Source organism: Prionailurus viverrinus, chromosome E1, assembly GCF_022837055.1.
Source record: "Prionailurus viverrinus isolate Anna chromosome E1, UM_Priviv_1.0, whole genome shotgun sequence".
NCBI lineage: Eukaryota > Metazoa > Chordata > Mammalia > Carnivora > Felidae > Prionailurus > Prionailurus viverrinus.
In genome coordinates this window covers 17,242,823-17,263,983 of record NC_062574.1, presented here as the reverse complement: position 1 = coordinate 17,263,983, position 21,161 = coordinate 17,242,823, and the positions used below count along the sequence as shown (strand labels likewise).

The 21,161-nt window shown below is 35.8% G+C and overlaps 1 protein-coding gene across 1 annotated transcript in view; it reads left to right on the top strand.

The window, feature by feature from the left end:
• The window catches only part of TAOK1 (TAO kinase 1), a 146,364-nt gene that overhangs the window by 51,679 nt on the left and 73,524 nt on the right, over positions 1–21,161 (top strand). Inside the window, exon 2 of the mRNA XM_047832129.1 lies at positions 7,193–7,414. Coding sequence (XP_047688085.1) covers positions 7,283–7,414 — 132 coding nt within the window. The 5' untranslated portion in view covers positions 7,193–7,282. The remainder of the gene's footprint in view (positions 1–7,192; positions 7,415–21,161) is intronic.

Sequence of the window (21,161 nt, the reverse complement as noted above, 5' to 3'; positions counted from 1 at the left end):
AGAAGTGTTTCAGTTTTGTTGATTTTTTTTTTTAAACCCAAAGGAACCATCTTTTGGTTTTATTGATTTTTCTCCATTGGCTTTTTTGTTTTCTAATTTCATTGATTTCTACTCTGTTTCTTTAATATTTACTTTTTTATATTTATTTTTGGCTTTATTTACTTTTCTATTTCTAGGTTTTTTTGTTTTGTTTTGTTTTTAATTTTGTATTAGAGAGAGAGCATGAGCAGGGGAGGGGCAGAGGGAGAGAGAGAATCACAAGCAGGCTCCACACTCAGCATGGATCCCAGACCTTGGGATCATTACCTGAGCTGACACCAAGAGTTGAATGAGCCACCCAGACACCCCTGTTTCTAGATTCTTAAGATAGAAGCTTAGATTATTTATTTGAAATCTATCCTTTTTTTTCTAATACAGATTTAGTGCCTTAAATTCTTGTTTTAAAATTTTTTTTTAAGTTTGGGGCACCTGGGTGGCTCAGTCAGTTGAGCATCCAACTTCGGCTCAGGTCATGATCTCTCTCGCGGTTCATGGGTTTGAGCCCCACGTCGGGCTCTGTGCTGGCAGCTCGGAGCCTGGAGCCTGCTTCCGATTCTGTGTCTCCCTCTCTCTCTCTCTCTACCCATGCCCTGCTCGCGCTCTGCGTCTGTCTCTCAAAAAGTGAAAAAAGATTAAATAAAAAAAATTGTTCTAAGTTTATTTATTTTGAGAGAGAGAAAGAGCAAGCACAAGTTGGGGAGGAGCAGAGAGAAAGAGAGACAGAATCCCAAGCAGGCTCCGCACCATCCGTGCGGGGTCTGATGTGGGGCTCAAACTCACAAACCATGAGATCATGACCTGAGCCAAGATCAAGAGACTGACACTTAAACAACTATACCACCCAGGCACCCCGAGTGCCTTGAATTTCTATGTAAGCACTGCATTAGTTGTACCTTACAAATTTTGTGTTGCATTTTATTTTCATTCAATTTGTATTCTTTTCTAATTTCTAATTTCCCTTGAAGCTCCTTTATCGGCCCATGGATTACTTAGAAGTGTGTGTTTAATTTTCACATTTCGTGGGTTTTATAGATATATTTCGGTTACTGATTTTAAATACACTATGGTCAGATGATCATTATTTTGTATGAGTTGAAATTTTTTACACTTGTTAAGATTTTTTTATGTCCTAGAATATAATGGCTTGGTGTGAATATCATATGTGTTCTTGTAAAGAATGTATATTCTGTTTTTGTCAGATAGAGTATTCTAGAAATGTCATTAGATAAAGTTGGTTGATAGTGTTGTTTCTATATATTTTCAGACTACTTTTTCTTTGAATTTCTGAGAGAGGAGTATTGGGGAGTCTCCCAGTATAATTATAGACTTGTTATTTCTCTTTTCTCTTGCATCAATTTTTGTTTCATGAATTTGAAGCTCTTTTGCCAGTGAAGACAAATTTGGGATTTGGTAAAAGTAATCATATCATTATATAATATTCGTCTTTATCACTTGTGATTTCCTTAATTCTGAAGTCTATTTTGTCTGATATTAATGTAGGCTACTCTAACTTTCTTTTGTTTAATATTTTGCATTTCTTTTGGGATAAGTCTGCTCGCAACAGATTCTTTTTGTTTTCTACCATTTAAGATTCCCCGCCCCCGCCCCCCCCCCCCCCCCCCCCCCCCCCCCCGCCGGCCTTCATTCCTGTAGAAGATTTCTACTAGATAAAGAATTCTGTTCAGGGTTGGTAGTTCTTTCCTTTTACTGCCTTAAAGATATTTCACTTTCTGTGGACTCCAGTGTCTTTTATTCAGAATCTGTTGTCATTTACATTGAGTTTATTTTCATTTATTAGAATTTTGACTAGGTGTGTCTAGCCTGATTTTCTTTGAATTGCCCTGTTTGGGGTTAGTTGAGCTTGTTGAATCTCTAAATTTATGTTTTTGTCAAATCTGGGACATTTTCAGAAATTACTAAAACAGTTTTTTTGTCTCCCAATTTATTTTTCCTCTCCTTAACAATACCAGTGATTTGAAATGTAGACAATTTGATACTGTCCGAGAAGTCACCAAGGCTCTTATTTTTTCAATCTTTTTTCCCTCTCTGTTCTTTAGTTTCAGTAATTTCTGTTGCTCTGTCTTAAAGTTTACTCTTTCCTCTATCATTTCTGTTGTGCACTTAAGGCCATGCAAGGAGGTGTTTGTTTGTTTTAAGTAAACTCTATGTGCAATGTGGGGTTTGAACTCAAAACTCCAAGATTGAGAGTTACATGCTCTACAAGACTGAGCCAGGCAGGTGCCCCTCATTTCTGATACTGTATTTTTCAGTTCTGAATTTTTCATGTTTTTAAAAAATATTTTGTATTTCTCTACTAACTGATGTCTTTTCAGTTGTTTGCAAAGTGTTAACCATTACCTCATTTATTATGATTATGATAACTGCTTTCAAGTCTGTGTGATTATTCTAACATTAGTCATCTCAAAATAGGCATCTGTTGGTCCTCTCTTCCCTTGATAATTTGTCACATTTACCAGTTTTGTGTGTGTGTGTTTATGTGTGTTTATTTATTTTTGCATGTAGGATAATTTTGGATTTTACCCTGGACATTGTGAATATTTCTGAATCATATTAATATCCTCTAGAGAATGTTGATTTGTTTTCTTTGTTTTAGTAGACACCAACTGGTTTAAATGGAAAGTTCTGTCTCACTTTCTGTTGGTGGTAGTTCCAGTAGCAGTTCTATTTTCAAAATCTTTACTGTGCTCTTTGGATTTGCCCTGTGCTATGCCTCTCGGTGATGGTGTGAGACTTGGCAGTGGTGTATAATATAGATTATTTCCCTTTAGTATAGTCTTTGCTATGCTTCTTTAAGTGTATTTTACACAAGTGCAAATACAGTATTTGTTTTGGCTTATACCAAAACAAAAGAATTAGGGATCTCTTTTCCAGCTCTCTCTTCTCCATGATTTTCCTCCATTCTTTTCAGTTTCCAATGGTTTTTCTCGGTTCGTCGTCGTCTTTTTTTTAATGTTTATTCTTGAGAGAGAGACAGGGTGCAAGTAGTGGGGGGGGGGGGGGAGAGAGAGAGAGAGAGAGAGAGAGAGAGAGAGAGAGAGAGAGAGAGGAAGGGAGACACAGAATCCGAAGCCGGCTCCAAGCTCTGAGCTCTCAGCACAGAGCCCGACACTGGACTTGAATTCATTGAACCGTGAGATCATGACTTGAGCTGAAGTTGGACGCTTAACCAACTGAGCCACCCAGGCGCATATTCTTTTTTTTTTTTTAATGTTTATTCATTTTTGAGAGATAGGAGAGACAGAGAGAGAAGGAGACACAGAATCTAAAACTCCCTGTTCTTTTGATCAGAAAGACAGGTTTTTCTATGAGCATTTAGACCTGTGCATTGTACAGTTACTCATCACTGGGGCTACTCTTAAGTGAAGTGGGGAAAGGAGAGAGGAGTTTAAAAAAATAACGGGAATTCCCCCTCATACTTTTTGGACCAACAGGGGCCCTGTTTTCCAATTTTTTCTGTTCAGAGAGAGGTTTTCTCAGTTTCTTTTCTTTTCTTTTCTTTTCTTTTCTTTTCTTTCTTTCTTTCTTTCTTTCTTTCTTTCTTTCTTTCTTTCTTTCTTTTTTTCTGTTGCTAGGGCAGTGCATTTCTGTGACTGAGGAGAGAAAAAAGAAAATGGCTTTCCCCCCTATAGTCTTTAGGTTACAGGATTTCCTTTTTCTGCTCCTTTGGGCAGAAAGAGGGGATTTCTTTAAGAGTTTCCTTGTCAACACCCTCAACATAGTTCTGTAACTCAGGCCATTCTTAAGTCAAAGCCAGGAGTTAAAGGAGGAAAATAGAATTAGGAAACTCATGGCTATTCCCATCATTCTTCACATTTTAACTTTTCTCCCCAGTAATTTTTATTACCTAAACTGTTTATGGAATGCTGATGTATATACTCTGGTGAGTTAGCTACTTTCTCTGATATCTGTGTATTTAAGGAATATTAATTCTTAATTGTGTTTTCTCTGGATGTTTCAGTTTTTGTGTTTGACTCAATTTTTTTTGGCATACAAAATTTTAAAATGTATTAGTCTTGGGGTACCTGGGTGACTTAGTCGGTTAAATGTCCGACTTTGGCTCAGGTCATGATCCTCAGGGTTTGTGGGTTTGAGGCCCACGTCAGACTCTGTCCTGACAGCTCAGAACCTGGAGCCTGCTTCGGATTCTGTGTCTCCCTCTCTCTCTGCCCCTCGCCTGCTCACGCTCTGTCTTTCTCTCTCTCAAAAATAAGTAAACATTTAAAAAAATGCATTAGTCTTTTGTGAATTAAAAAAAAATGCTAATAGCCTTTTCGATGTTCTTCTGTTCAGAATATGTATTATTCTAGTTGTAAAAAATGTTCTATTTTATTTTTCTCTAATTTGAAGTACAATGTAAAGTAAAATTTCTTAAAATTATAAAAACAGTTACTATAAAAATTCAGATAATATGGATGTCTAGATTAGCAAGTAATGTTTTTCTTCTTCCTGTTTTTTTTTGTTTTGTTTTGTTTTTTTCTTCTAAATTTAAATTCAAGTTAGCATACAGTGTAGTCTTGGTTTCAGGAGTAGAACCCAGTGATTCGTCTCTTACATACCCACATACTCCCCCATACCCATCCCAGGTAACCATGGATCTATTACTTTAGACTAGTTTTGCCTATTTGAGAATGTATCAGGGGAATCATCAAGTATGTATTCTTTGTTTCTGGCTTCTTTTGCTGAGTGAGCATAATGCTTTTGATGCTCATCTGTATTGATTGCTACATGTATTGTTAGTTTATTCCTTTTTATTGATGTGAATAGTATTTCATTGTGTGAATATACCACAATTCTATTCTACATTTATTTGTTGATAGACATTTGTATTATTTGCAGTTTTGGACTGTTATGAATAAAGCTACTATGTACAAGTTTTTGTGTGCCTGTGTTTTCTTATCACTGAATAAATGACAGCCAGTTCAGGAATTGCTCCTTCATATAGTAAATACTTATTTTTCTTGATATGCATCTGCTAAACAATTTTCCAAAATGGTTGTACTATTTTACACTCCCATGAGCACTGTAATGATTTCCAGTTCCTGACCTTGTACATTTATCATTTCTGATGTTTTCTAGAAGTACCTTTGGTATAGATTCCGTAGAATGGTATTTTGTTTGAAATGGTCAGTGCATATGTTTTTGCTAGATTTTTCTCCATAAGGTTTATATTGTTTTTTTCCATTACCACTGCTAATGGATGAGTGCATACATACTTCCCTTCTACCCCACCATCAACAGGTGGTCAATTTTTGCCTTTCTGATTACAAAATGAAATCCTAGTATAGTTTTAATTTGTCTTCTTTTACTTGGAGTGATTTTGAACATATTTTCATATATTTAATGGTTGTTTCCTTATTTTTTTTTCTTCTGTGAATTACACATATCTGCTGGATTCTTTTCTATTTGCTGTTTTCAGAAACTTTTCAGATATTAAGTATATCAGATTGTTGTCTTTTTTTCTTTCCTTTTTTTTTTTTAACGTTTATTTATTTATTTTGAGAGAGAAAAAACGTGAGTGGGGAGGGGCACACACCATGGGGAGGGGCACACACTGATGGTGTGGAGCCAGACACAGGGCTTGAATCCATGAACAGTAAGATCGTGACCTGAGTCCCAAGTCTGACGCTTAACCAACTGAGCTACGCAGGCACCTCTCCCCACTCCCGACACACACTTTTTTTTAAAAGCTCTTTACATATTAGGGATATTAACATTTGTAAACATAAGTTTCAAACTTTTTTCCAAGTTTATCTTTTGTCTTTTTGTTGAGGTGTGTCTTTTTCCATGGCTTCTCCTCCCAAGTTGTCTTTTTATATTGTTAAATATGTATTAGTCTTTGTCATTATTGTTTTGGATTTGGAACAGTTAGGAAAGTTTCCTCAGTTCCTGATTATGGAGGAACTTAACCTGTTTCCTTCTACTACTTGTATAGTTTCATTTTTTAAAATTGTACTTATTTTACGTAATCTCTACATACACCCAGTGTAGGGCTCAAACTCACAACTCCAAGATCAAGGGTCACGTGCTCTTTCAACTGAGCCAGCCAGGTGCCCCAGTTTCATTTTTTATGTTTGTATTTCCCATATGTAATTGCCATATGTTGTATTTATGTTTGTATTGCCTGTGTGTGATTCTGTTTAGTTTGAAGAACAGGTGTTATTTTATTTTTTTTACCAAATAGTTACTGGAGTCTCCAAACATCACTTGTATATATCCGATTCCTTTTTTCCTCATTTACTTGGGATACCTCTATAGGCCAGTAATGTTTATGTAAGATATGTGATAGGGTTATAATTTTTATATATTATTTCTGAATGTGTTCTCAGTTTTCTCTGCATTTATTTCTTTTTATAATTGTATGCTAAATTCCAAGGTACACATACATTGGTTTGTTTCTTGACTATCTTTTAGATTATTAATTTGCTTGTCCTATTTTTAGTATTCTAATGATGCCATTGTTTTGCATTCTGTTTTGATATTTGGCAGAGGAAATGTCCCTCATTATTTCTGATTTCTCTGATTTCCCTGAGGGATGCTATCCTATGAAGTATGTTATTTTCATTGTAGAGATTAGGAAAATGAGGGTACCCAAGTCCACAGTTTGTAAATAGTGTTGTCAGGATTCATGTCCAGGCAGTGGCAGTGTCATTCCAGAACCCAGAGGTTCTGAAGCCTCTCAGTTTTTAAATTTTTATTTAAAAAAGTCTATATTTTAAAAATATCTATATTATCTATAATCTGTATATGTCAGTATTCTGGTATAAAGGAACTGATAACAGAACACCAGGGAATTACTGGTTATCTGTAATATCTACTTATCTAATGATACAGATTTGATGAAGGCCATATTTTAATGTGAATCAGATTTATGAGGGAAACAGTTGTCTGTGTGAAATTCATTACTTTCTCCCATTGTGTTTTTCTTTGGAATGTCTGTATCAGAGTTGATTAAACACTGGTAAATGGTATCTTTTCAGATTTAGGAACTACTGTACTAGTAGACCACACCTCCATCTCAGTGAAATTCTAGGCCGCAGATAATTTTGTGTATGCTGTCAGAAAATGATCTTGTAATTATTCTTAGTGGTTTTTGCTTTTCCTGACTTTTTTTTCTCTTATTTCTCTTCAATAGTTTATGCCAGCGTGGCTTCATTCATACAGATGAACCAGGGATTGGGATAGCAGTATAAAATTAGAATCAGAGAACTGATTGCCCAGCAGGATGCCATCAACCAACCGAGCGGGCAGTCTGAAGGACCCTGAAATTGCAGAGCTCTTCTTCAAAGAAGACCCAGAGAAGCTCTTCACAGATCTCAGAGAAATTGGCCATGGAAGCTTTGGAGCAGTATATTTTGTAAGTGTTAAAGGCTTAATGTCAGTGACCAGCATTTACTTAATATCTAGTCCTGGCAGAGTAAAAAAAATAATAATAATATAAAGAAACACAGGCAATAGTCCATTTTATAATCACTTACATAGATATATGTGTATAATATGAAAGTAGATAGTTTTATTTATTGAGCTTCTTGGATTATTAAAAAAATGGGAAACAATATTATTTTGCTTTAACTTACATGTTTAGCATTTTAGTACAGTGGTTTGAAGAGTCTAATGACTTGCATTACTACAGAATTAAATATTGCAGAAGAACTCTGATTTCTGTTAAGTCTCATACACAGTCAATTTTAGTGTTTTGGAAATCTAGGATTATTATTTGACAGAAGGATATGTACCAGTCTTTTTTTTCTTGTGTGTATATGTGTGTGTGTTATGCTAAAATAATCATCAAATTTGCCATTTTAACCATTTTTAAGTGTACAATTTGTGGCGTTAATTACGTGCACAATGTTGTGCAACCATTACCATTATCTAATTTCAAAACTTTTTCATCACCCCAAGCAGAAACTATGTATTTATTAGCAGTAACTCCTTCCCCCTCTACCCAATCTCTAATCTACTTTTTGTTTATGAATTTGCCTATTTTAGATATTTCATATAAATGGAATCATGCAATATTTGTACTTTTGTGTATAGCTTGTATCACTTAGCATAATGTATAGCATAATCACTTTGCAGGTCAACCATGTTGTAGCATGTATCAGTACTTCATTCCTTTTTATAGATGAATAATATCCCATTGTATGTGCCATGGTTTGTTTGTCCATTCATCTGCTGATGGATACTAGATTGTGTCCATCTTCTGGCTATTGTGAATAAATGCTACGATGAACATTGGTGTACAAATATCTGTTTGAGTCAGTGTTTTCAAATTTGGGTGTGTACCTAAGAGTGAAAATACTAGATCACATGGTAATTTTATGTTTAACTTTTTGAGGACTGCCAAACTGCTCCATAGTGGCTGTACTGTTTCCATTCTCACCAGTAATTCACTGGAGTTCCAATTATTCCACATCCTCACAAATGCCTGTAATTTTTTGTTATTTTGATTATAGCCATCCTGCTAGGTGTGAAGTAGTAGCTTGATGTTTTGGTTTGTATTTCTCTATTGACTAACAATGTTGAGCATCTTTTCATGTGCTTATTGGCCATTTGCGTATCTTCGTTGGAGAAATGTCTATTCAAGTCCTTTGCCTCTTTTAAAATTTGGGTTGTCTCTTTGTTGTTATAAGGGATCTTTATGTATTCTGAATATTAAGTCCTTGTCAGATACATGATTTGCAAATATTTTCTCCCATTCTGTAGTTTGTCTTTTCACTTTCTTAATGATGACCTTTGATATACGAAAGTTTTAAATTTGGATGAAGTCCAATTGGTCTATTTTTTGTTATTGTTGCTTATACTTTTGGTGTCATGTCTCATTATCCATTGCCAAATCCAAGGTTGTGAATATTTACCCTTATGTTTTCTTCTGAGAGTTTTATGGTCTTAGCTCTTATATACAAGTCACCGATTCATATTGAGTTGATTTTTGGATATGTTGTAAGGCAGAGGTCCAACTTTACTCTTTTGTGTGTGGAAATCTAGTTGTTCAGTGTTCCAGTGCCCTCTATTGAAGAGACTGTTCTTTCTCTGTTGAATTGTCTTGACATCTTTGTGAAATCAATTGATCATATTGTATAGGTTTATTTCTGAACTCTCAGTTCTGTTCCTTTTGTCTATATATCTATCTTTATGCTAGTATCATACTGTTTTGATTACTGTATTGTCGTACTAAGTTTGAGATCAGGGACAACTTTATTATTCTTTTTAAGGATCGCTTTGGCTGTTTGGGGCCCCTTGCCATTCCATATGAATCTGAGGATTAGCTTTTCCATTTCTGCTGTTGAAATTTTGTTAGGGATTGTTTAAATTTGTTGATCATGCTTGGTAGTATTGGCATCTGACCAATATTGAATCTTACTCCATGAATGCAGTATGTCTTTCTAAACATTTATTTAGGTCTTCTTTAATTTTGTTTAGCAATGTTTTGTAGTTTTCAGTATACAAGGGTTCTAATTCATTGCTTAAATTTAGTGATCAATATTTTATTATTTTAGATGCTATTGTAAATGGAATTATTTTCTTAATTTCCTCTTGAATTTATTCATTGCTGGTATATAGGAACAGCTAATTTATGTGTGTTGGTTTTTACACTACAATTTTGCTAAATTTATTAGCTGTAGTATCTTTTATGTGGATACTGTGGACTTCTGTATATAAGATCATGTCACCTATAAACAAAGATAGTTTTACTTCTTTCCAATTTGGATGCCTTTTGTTTTTCTTATCTATTTGCTCTAATTGTAACTTTGATGGCAGTGATGAAAATGAGCATCCTTAGGGAGAAACTTTTTTCAGTTTTTCATAATTGAGGATGATGTTAGCTGTGGGATTTTCATAAATGCCCTTTATCATATTGAGGAAGTTTTTTCTGTTTCTAATTTTTTGAGTGGTTTTTGTTTGTTTGTTTTGTTTTTCATGAAAGGTTGTTGCATTCTGTTATATACCTTTTGGATGTCAGTTAAGGTGATCATAATGGTTTTTCTCCTTCATTCTGTTAATGGAGTATATTGCATTACTGATTTTGTTACATTGAACCACTCTTGCATTTCTGGGATAAATCCCACTTTGTCATGGCTTATAATCATTACATCTCTATTCATAAGGGACACTGTAATGTGTGTGTGTGTGTGTGTGTGTGTGTGTGTGTGTGTGTGTGTGATTTTCTTGGTGTGGTGTTGGTATCAGGCTAATACTGGCTTCATAGAGTCAGTTAGGAAGTGTTCTTTTTTAGTTTTTGGAAGAGTTAGTGAAGAATTGGTATTAATTCTTCTTTAAATGTTCGGTAGAATTCACCAGTGAAGGCTTCTGGTTCCGGACTTTGTTTTTGATTACTTATTCAGTGTTTACTTGTTATAGGTCTGTTAATATTTTCTTTCTTTCTTTTTTTAGTGTTTTTTAAATTTATTTTGAGAGAGAGAGAAAAATAGCATGAGCAGGGGGAAGGGCAGAGAGAGAGAGGGAGAGAGAGAATCCCAGGCAGGCTCCATGCTGCCAGCACACAGCTTGTTGTGGGGCTCAAACCCATGAACCATGAGATAATAACCTGAGTCAAAATCAAAAGTCCAATGTTTAACTGAATGAGCCACCCAGGTGCCCCCATCTTTTGATGTTTTCCCTTAAGTTACTTTTATTTGTGGGTTCTAGGAATTTGTTTCATCTCAGTTGTCTAATTTATTGGTATACAGTTGAAAATAGTATGCTCATATGACCCTTTTTATTTCTGTAGGTTGTTTGTAATAGTCCTGTTCTTTTCCTGGTTTTAGTTATTTGGCTTTTCTCTCTTTTCTTTTTTATTGGTATAAGCTCAGTCTGTTTTCTCCTGAATTTTAACTATAATTCTATTTTGAGATTTTCAATAAAAGACTCTGTAAACTTTCCTTGTTCATAGAAAGATGTATCATATCACCTTTAACACTGAAAAAAGAAAAGTGTACAGAAACCATTACTTACAACTATTTTCCCTTCAGATAACCCACTGATATTATTTCATTTACATCTGTTCAGCCTTTCAAGAATGTACATATATCTAGGATTACTGTTACCTCAATTTAGCCAGGACTTTTCCAGTTCCAGTGGTGAAAGTCCCATGTCCTAGAAACCCCATAGCCCAGGTCAGATGAGATGATTATTCATCCTACATATATCTGTACCACATAATATTTATAACCTGAGCCACCCAGGCACCCTGCCATTTAATTTTTAAAATTAAAGTGTATAGTTTGTTTCATAAAATTTTGCAGTACTGCTTATTTTTCTTATGAATAAGTGTACATGTATAACAATGGCTATATCACATTTTGTCATGTATCTATTTGATATATCATAATTCACTTTATCATTCCACATAATTAGATATTAAGGTTTTCAACCCTGCCTGGTTTTTTTGCTGTTAAAAATAATGCTGTAATGAACATCATTATGTTTCCTCTTAATGGACACGTTTGCCAGTTTGGAGGGAAAAAGAAAGAGAATAAAGCAATGTGAATAGCCTAGAAAATAAAAAGAATATTCTGAGACTATTGAAGGGATCCCTGAATTACCAATTTTTTAAAGTTTATTTATTTATTTTGGGAGGGGAGGGGCAGAGAGAGAGGGAGAGAGAATCCTAAACAGGCACTGGGCTATCAGTGCAGAGTCGGATACAGGGCTCCTGAACCGTGAGATCGTTACCTGAGCCAAAAGCAGGAGTTGGGCACTTAACCAACTGAGCCACTCAGGTGCCCCAAATTGTCAGTTATTAAAAAACTATGACACAGGGGTGCCTGGGTAGCTCAGCTGGTTAAGCATCTGATTTCAGCTCCTGTCATGATCTTGTGGTCAGTGAGTTTGAGCCCCGTGTTGGTCTCTGTGCTGACAGCTCAGAGCCTGGAGTCTGCTTCAGAATCTGTCTCCCTCTCTCTCTGCCCCTCCCCTGCTCGCTCTCTCTCTCTCTCTCTCTCTCTCTCTCAAAAATGGATAAACATTAATTTTTTTAAAAAAACAACTATTTTTCTAAAGCAGTTATAGTTAGGTTCACAACAAAAATGAAAGGAAGGTACAGAGAGATCTCATAAATTCTTATCCCTTGTACATGCATAGCCTCCCCCATTATCACAATCCTCCACAGAATACGACTGATGAACCTGCACTGACATAATCACCATAGTTTACATTAGGGTTCATCCTTGTACATTCCATGGGTTTAGTGTAATGTATAATTGACAAATTCCCATCATCATACAGAGTATTTTCACTGCCTTGAAAAAAACCTCTATGCAGCTTTTTGGTTTTTTTTTTTTTTTTTTTTTTTTTTTTTTATTTTTTGAGAGAGAGAGAGTGAGAGTAGGGGAGGGGCAGAGAGAGAGGGAGACAGAATCGGAAGCAGGCTCCAGGCTCTGAGTTGTTAGCACAGAGCCTGATGCAGGGTTTGAGCTCACAAACCTGTAGGATCATAACCTGAGCCAAAGTCAGACGCTTAACTGACTGAGCCACCCAGGTGCCCGTGTGGATATGTTTTTAAACTCCTTTGAGTAAATACCAGGGAGTACCATTACTGGATTGTATGGTAAACTATACTTAATTTTGTAAGAAACGACCAAACTATCTTCCAAAGGGGCTGTACCATTTTCCATTCCCACTAACAATGAATGAGAGTTCTTTTTGCTCCACATTGTCAGCAGTACCAAAGGGTACTGTCAGTGTTCTACATTTTGGCCATTCTAATTGTATTTAATAGTATCGTTTTAATTTCTATTTCCCTGATATTGTGAACCATCTTTATATCAGCCTATTTGCCATCTGTATATTTTCTTTGGTAAAGTGTTAGGGTGTTTGGCCCATTTTAAAATCAGGCTGTTTGTTATTGTTGAATTTTAAGAGCCCATTGCGTCCAAAGCTTTGCCTTATTGGGAAAATTTTATTACTGATTCAATCTAGTTACTACTTACAGTAAGTAATAAGTAATAGTATTCAAGTTTTCTATTTTTTCATTATATAGTCTTGGTAGGTTTGGTATTTTTAGGAATTTGCCCTTTTCATCTAATTTGTTGGCATATAGTTTTTCATACTACACTTATAATCCTGTTTGTTTCTGTAGAATCAGTAGTACTGTCCCCTTTTTAATTTCTGATTTTAGTAATTTAGTAATCTTTTCTCCTTAGTCCACCTAGCTAAAGGTTCGTCGATTTTGTTGTCTTTTTGAAGAACCAACTTTCGATTTCATTGATTTTCTCTATTGTTTTTGTGTTCGCTGTTTGATCTCTGCCTTAATCTTTATTATTTCCTTCCTTCTGCTAACTTTGGGTTTAGTTCTTTTTCTAGTTCCTTAAGTTGTAAAGTTAGGTTGTTAATTTGAGATTTTTTTTCCTTCTTTATTATTTTTTTTAATGTGTTTATAGCTATAAATTTCCTCCTGAGCTCTTCTTTTACTTGGTCCCATAAGTTTTGATCTGCTGTATTTTTGTTTTCATTCAACTCTAGGTATTTCTAATTTTCATTGTGATTTCTTCTTTGATCTGTTGGTTGTTTAGAAGTATATTGTTTATAATTAACACAACTTTGTGAATATTCTAGTTTTCCTTTTTTGTTACTGATATCTAACTTTATCCTGTTGAGATCAGAGAAGATTCTTTGTATGATACCTATCTTTTTAAATTTATTGAGTTGATTTGTGGCCTAACATATGGTCTATCCTGGCAAATGTCCCATGTACCATTGAGAAGAATGTATATTCTGTTGTTGGGTAGAGTGTTCTTTATATGTTTATTAATTCTAATTGGTTAATTGTATTAAGTTCTCTGTTTCCTTGCTCATCTTCTGTCTGGTTGTTCTCACCATTATTATGAGTGGGGTATTAAAGTCTCCAGCTATTGTAGAACTGTTAATATCTCTCTTCAATTCTGTCAATCTTTGCTTCATTCATTTTAATGATCTGCCGTTAGGTATTGTAAATGTTTATAATTGTTAAATCTTCTTGCTGTATTGAACCTTTATTAATATATAATATCTTTGTCTCTTGTAACTTTTTTTGACCTAAAGTCTTTTGATTTACAAGTCTTTTTGTGGACCCAGTTTTTCATTTCTTTTAAGTAAATACCTTGGATGGAAGTGTTGGATCATGGGGCAGGTATATGTTTAGTTTTATGACCAGTTGTCAGACTTCTTCATTAAGAAGTAGAAATTTTATACTTTCATCAACAGTATATGAAAATTCTCTTTTCTTCATATCCTTTCCAACATTAGGTGTTGACAGTCATTTTAATTTGAGTCATTCTGGTAGATGTGTAATAGTATTTCAGTAAGGGTTTAACATACATTTCCCTGATGATTGGTACTTTTTCATAGATTTAAAGGCCATTCACATATCTTTGGGAAGTTTTTATTCAAGTGTTTTGCCCATTAAAAAAAAAATGGGATGTTTTTCTTTTTGTTGAGTTGTAAGTTCTTTGTACATACTGGATACTTACCCGTATTATGTATTTGTGAATATTTTCTCCCGGAACTGGAAAATTACATATATTGTGCTGTTTGTTGGGTATAATGATCTATGCATGTCAAGTTGATAACATGCATTGATTATGTTCTTCAGATCTTTTGCATCCTTTCTGATTTCATTTGTTTTGGTGTGCATGTTCTGTCAGTAACTCAAAGATGTATACTGATTGTGAATTTATCTGCTTTTCCTTTTAGCTCTCTCTTGTTTTACTTTATGCATTTCTAAGCTGAATTACTAAGAATATACAAATTTTGGATTGTATCTTCTTGAATTGTCCCATTATCATTACAAAATTTCACTGTTTATCTTTCATAGTATTTCTTGCTTTAAAATCTACTTTGGGGTGTGCTTGCGTGGCTCATTCAGTTACGCTTACGACTCCTGATTTTGGCTCACGGTTTGTGGGATTGAATCCCGCTCCCGTGATGACCCCTTGGAGCCTGCTTCAGACTCTCTCTCCCCCTCTTTTCTCTGTCCCTCTCACAGATATGCACACACCCTCTCACTCTCAAAATAAACAAACATTAAAAACAAATCTACTTTGATGTTAATCAGACATCTTTCTTTGGCTAATGCTTGCATGGTATTTCTTTTTCCATCCCTTTTTTAAAAAAATTTTATTTATTTATTTTGAGAGAGAGAGTTCATGTGTGATCAAGAGAGGGAGGGAGAGAGAATCCCATGCAGACTCTGCACAGTAAGTGCAGAGCCCCATATGGGCTTGAACCCATGAACTGCGAGAGCATGACCCGAGCCAAAACCAAGAGTCGTACACTCAACCAGCTGAGCCATCCAGGCATGCCTCCATCCTTTTTCATTTATTATTTCTGGAACCTTATATCTAAAGTGTTTCTTGTTTTTGTTGTCTTTTTCCCCCCAAATTTCTTTCCCACCTTTATTGTGATATGATATGATATATATATATATGTTATCATATATATATTGTGATATGATATCATGATATATCATATAATAAAATATATTTATATGACATTGTGTAAGTTTAAGGTGTACGGTGTGTTGATTTGATACATTTATATATTACAAAATGATAACCACTATATCATCAGCTAATACCTCCTTCCTGTCACATAATTATCATTTCCTTTTTGTAGTGAGAACATTTAAGATCTACTCTGTTAGCAACTTCCAAGTATATAATATAGTATTATTAGCTATAACCATCATGCTGTACATTAAATTCCCAGAACTTGATAACCTTATAACTGGAAGTTTGTACCCTTTGACCGGTATCTCCCCATTTTCCCCACCTCCCAACCCCTGGTAATCACTATTCTACTCTTTTTCTGAGGTTTTCTTTAGATTCCATATATAAGCAATAATATATAGTATTTGCCTCTTTTCTTTTCCTTTTAAGTTTATTTAAGCAATTTCTACACTCATCGTGGGGCTTGAACTTATGACCCTAAGATCAAGAGTCGCTCGCTCTTCCAACTGAGCCCGTCAGGAGCCCTGTATTTGTCCTTTTCTATCTGATTTATTTCAGTTAGCATAATGCCCTCAAGTTTCATCCAAGTTGTTGCAAATGGAAAGATTTCCTTCTTCCTCATGGGTAAATTAATATTCCATTTATTTCTGTGTATGTGTGTGTACATCATATTTCTATCCATTCATCCTTTGGCAAACACTTTAAGATATGATTGTTTCCATATCTTGACTATTGTGAATAATACTGTGGAGGCATCTGGGTGACTCAGTTGGTTAAGTGTCCTACTCTCAATCTCAGCTCAGGTCTTGACCTCAAGGTTGTGAGTTCAAGCCCTGCACTGGTCTCCACGCTGGGTGTGGAGCCTACTTATGGTGGTGGTGGTGGTGGTGGTGGTGGTGGTGGTGGTGGTGGTGGTGATGATGATGGTGGTGATGATGATGATGATGTTGTTGTTGTTGTTGTTGCAGTGAACATAGGGTGCACGTATCTTTTCAAGATCATGAATTCAGTTCTTTTATATATGTACCCAGAAATGGCATTGCTGGATCATACAGGCATTCTATTTTTAATTTTTTGAGGACTCTCCATTTGTTTTCCTTAGTGGTTGTACCAATTTACATTCCCACCAGCAGTGCACAGAGTTTCTTTTTCCCTTGCCAACACTTGTTATCACTTTTTAATTAGAGCCATTCTGATAGGTATGAAGTGTTATCTCATTGTAGTTTTGATTTGAATTTTCCTGATGATTAGTGATATTGAGTACCTTTTCATTTACCTATTGTCTTTTTTGGAAAAATGTCTATTCAGGTACTCTTCGTTTTTTAATCGGGTTATTTTTAGCTAAAACTTGTTAAATGTTTTGGATATTAACCCCTTATCAGATACATGATTTACAAATATTTTCTTCCATTTCATAGATTGCCTTTTCATTTTGTTGATTGTTTTGCTGTGCAGAGCTTTTTAATTTGATTTAGTCCCACTTATTTTTGCATTTGTTGCTTGCACTTGGGTGTCCTATCCAGAAAATTTCTGCCAAGAGCAAAGCAAGGAGATTTTTCTCTATTTCATCTTAGTTTTAATTGAGGTGTTTTGCCCACTTATATTTGATGCAGTTACTATTTATAATTGGGCATAAATCTGGTTTTTTTTTTTCTTATATGATTTCTATTTATCCTATCTGTTCTTTTGGTATTCTTTGTTCTTGCCATCTTTTTTTTTTTTTTTTTTTTTTTTTTAAGTGAGCTCCATGCCCAGTGTGGGGCTTAAACTCATGACCTCAAGATCAAGAGTCACATGTTCTATTGACTGAGCCAACCAGGCACTCCTGTTCTTGTCATCTTTTTAATTAGTGAAGAGTTTATTGTTGCTGTTATTGTTTTAAATATAGGTTTTACTCAGGCATGGGGAGGCCAACAGATCAGGTAAGAATGGCCACTGGAAAGGTGGTTTGTTATACTGAATAGATCCAAGTGAGAGGGGCATGCCACGCCAAAGTGGGGCACATGGGGAAGTGTTGGTGTCAGTGAGGAGGCAGAAGAAGCAAGGGAAAAACATGGGCAGGAGCATTATTGTGGTTTCTATGGGAAGAAGCAAGTGAGGCAAGGTAAGCAAGTTTAAGATTATCTAGGGTTTTATTTTGTTTTGTTTAAGATTTTATTTTTAAGTACTGGGGCTTGAATTTACAACCAAAAGATCAAGAGTCACATGCTCTGTTTATGAGTTAGCCAGGAACCCATAGGATTACTCAGTTTATACGTTTTCACTAGGCTCTGGGATACAGGAGTTATCCCTAATTGTCTAGTGTTTGGCCCTGTGGTAATTAAAGCAGAGAATAGGGAACCTAGACTGTGAGGTTGTTGGAGGTAAGGGCTCTGGATTAGTGATTTGTATGTGAAAGATGTGCTTGTTTGCTGTCTCTGTGAATTAGCTAACTCTGGGAGTGGCAGTCCCTTCGTGTTAGCAAGGCCCCAGACAACAGAACTTCAAATTACAGCAAATAAAAAGACATGAATATACATTTTCCCCACCATGGAAAGATACATATATGTATATGTGTGTGTATATGTATATATCTATATCTATATATAAATTTTCCCTTATAATAACATTTTGGTCATGCATTCTTTTATTATTTTAATTGTCACCCCAGTATAATTCTTACTATAGTTAACTTAGCACTTTTGCCACTATACAATGTGAAAACTTTATACTATTTCAGCTGTTTCGTGTTCTTTGTGCAACTTTTCCAAAATGTCCATTTGATTCTTTTTATTTATTGATTGATTTAAAATTTTTTCTTTAAATGTTTATTTATGGAGAGAGAGAAAAGAGTGTGAGCAGGTGAGGAGCAGAGAGGGCAGGAGGCACAGAATCTGAAGCAAGCTCTAGGCTCTGAGCTGTCAGCACAGAACCTAACACGGGGCTTGAACCCATGAACCGCGAGATCATGACCTGAGCCAAAGTCATATGCTTAACTGACTGAGTCACCCAGGTGCCCCTGCTTCTTTTTTTGTTTTAAGATTTTATTTATTTTTAAGTAATTTCTACACCAAACCTGAGGCTCGAACTCAACAGCCCCAAGATCAAGAGTTGCATGCTCTACCAACTGAGCCAGTCAGGTGCCCTTTGATTCTCTTGTGTGTGTGTGTTTTAGTTTTTTTTTAATGTTTATTTACTTTTATTTTTGAGAAAGAGAGGGAGGGGGAGACACAGAATCCGAAGCAGGCTCCAGGCTATGAGCTGTCAGGACAGAACCTGATGTGGGGCTCAAACCCACAAACTATGAGATCATGACCTGAGCCAACCAGGCGCCCCTTTTGTGTATGTTTAATCTCTGTCTGATAATCCCAGTATTTGAGTCCTCATTGAGTCTGTTTATAATTTCTTTTGCTCTTCAGTATTTGATCTACTTTTATCAGGCTTTATAATTTTTGATTGGTCACTCTATATCATAGAGGACAATTTATAGATATTTTGGGTGATGTTATTTTTCTTCAAAGACAGTTGCATTTTTTTTTAATTTTTTTAAATGTTTATTTTTGAGAGAGAGAGAGAGAGAGAGAGAGAGAGAGGGAGAGAGAGAGACAAAGCACGAGCTGGGGAGGGGCAGAGAGAGAGAGAGAGAGAAAGACAGAATCCAAAGCAGGCTCCAGGTTCTAAGCTGTCAGCACGGAGCCTGATGAGGGGCTTGAACTCAGAGTCTGTGAGATCATGACCTGAGCTGAAGTCAGACACTTAACTGACTGAGCCACCTAGGTGTTCCCAGTTGGATTTTCTTTTGGCCAGCTAATGGTATATTGGTGAATCACCTTGAGGTTTGGTTTTAGGCTTTGTTAAGACTAGTTGGTATCAGTTTTGCCTTTGTTACTAGGCCTGATTCTTACTCTTAAAGCAAGGCCCTTCTGGGATTCCAACTGAATGTTTGGGTGTTTATCAAGGCTCAGTCATTTTGGTGGGGTTTGAATTCCAATCTCCATCTCTCCAGCACTTCTTGTGTTTTGACAGCTTTGCTGATTAGTCTTCCAGCTGCTATTTTCTGCTGGGTTTCTGGGAGCCTTATGCAGCTATGTGCTTAGAAATTGATTATTTACCTGAGGATAATTTGCAGATTTTTGATAATTTGCTGCTGCTTTTCAGCTTTGTTTTCTGAGATGATGCTTTGTAAAGTCTTACATTTTGGAAACTCTTATTCTCTGGCCTCTGTCTCCTCACCTTAGCTTTCTTCTTGGACTCTATTTTCCTGTACCACGTGTTCAGGGATGAAGCTGGAGTAAATTTACATCTCATTTTGTATTTTATTCTTCTTGCAAGCATTCTAATTCTCGTCTCTAAAGCCTTGCCTGCATTTGTTGCTCTTTAACAGTTTCATACAATTGCTTTGCATATACTTCCTGTTTTTATGGTTGTTTGGGCAAGAAGTAGTAGTGAGATTTTCGTAGGTTAAATTTTGATATTATTTGTACTTGTTTGGGCTTTTCATATATCATTCTGTAAATATATGTGTTTTTGGAGCAATTGGTGTTTCATTGTTAATAATGAAAAGTATAGAATTTCTGTAGATTTTCTCTTTTCTTTAGACCTGCCCATATGATCTATCCATTGGGGGAAGTAATGTTATTATCCTTTTCTTACATTAAAGGGACTGAGTTAAATCACATATTAGCAAAATGTCAACGATTTAAAAATTTTAAATCTATAAAATTGTATTACCCCAATCCATAACTTGTCAGTAGTCCTTGTTGAAGCAAGTGAAGCAAGTAGGTTTTGAATTAAGGTTGCAGTCGGGACTTGAGGATGTATCAGAGGAAGGTAAAAAGGAAAGGCAAGCAAAGGCTTTTGAAGACAGCCCCCTACCCTGTACTCAGAAATGTAGGCTTGGGGCACCTGGGTGGCTCAGTAGGTTAAGCGTCCAACGTCGACTCAGCTCATGATCTCAGGGTCTTGAGTTTGAGCCCCACATTGGGTTCTCTGCTGTCAGCACAGTCCACTTCAGATTCTCTGTTGTCCCCCCACCCCCACCCCACCGCCCCTACCCTGCTCACGTTTTCTCTCTCTCTCTCTCAAAAATAAACAAACACTAAAGAAATGTAGGCTTTATTCTGAAGTTTTGAGGGAACCACTGAAGTGCAAGAGAAATATTGCATTTCCATTTGTTATAAAAAGTGTGGAGGAAAGTGTGGAGGAAAGATTGGCATTGTCAAAGATCAAAGAAGAGAAGCTTTTGTAGTAATGAAGCTTTTATAATAATTTATGAAATACTGAGAGCTTAAACTAGATAGTGGCACTGAGGGTAGAGAGGTGAATACACTTTTTTTTTAATTAAGTAAGCTCTACACCCAGTGTGGGACTTGAACTCATGACCCTGAGATCAAGAGTTGCCTGCCCTACTGACTGAGCCAGCCAGGTGCCCCATGAATACATATTTTTGAGCTCAAGTTTAAATTGATAGAATAAGAGAACTTGTTTTCTGATAAGAGGGTACACATTGTAGTGCCTCACCCATGGAAAAGAATTTTGTGTGTGTATGGGGGTGATTCTCTAGTGCTTAGACTTCCTTATACAATAGTTTTTGGGATTGTCCTAGGCAGGCTAGAACATTTCAGAGAGCTGTGTTTGGGAGAGAAAGTTGCATAGTTCCCAAAGTAAGGATCTCATGGGACCAACTAAAGCAAATTG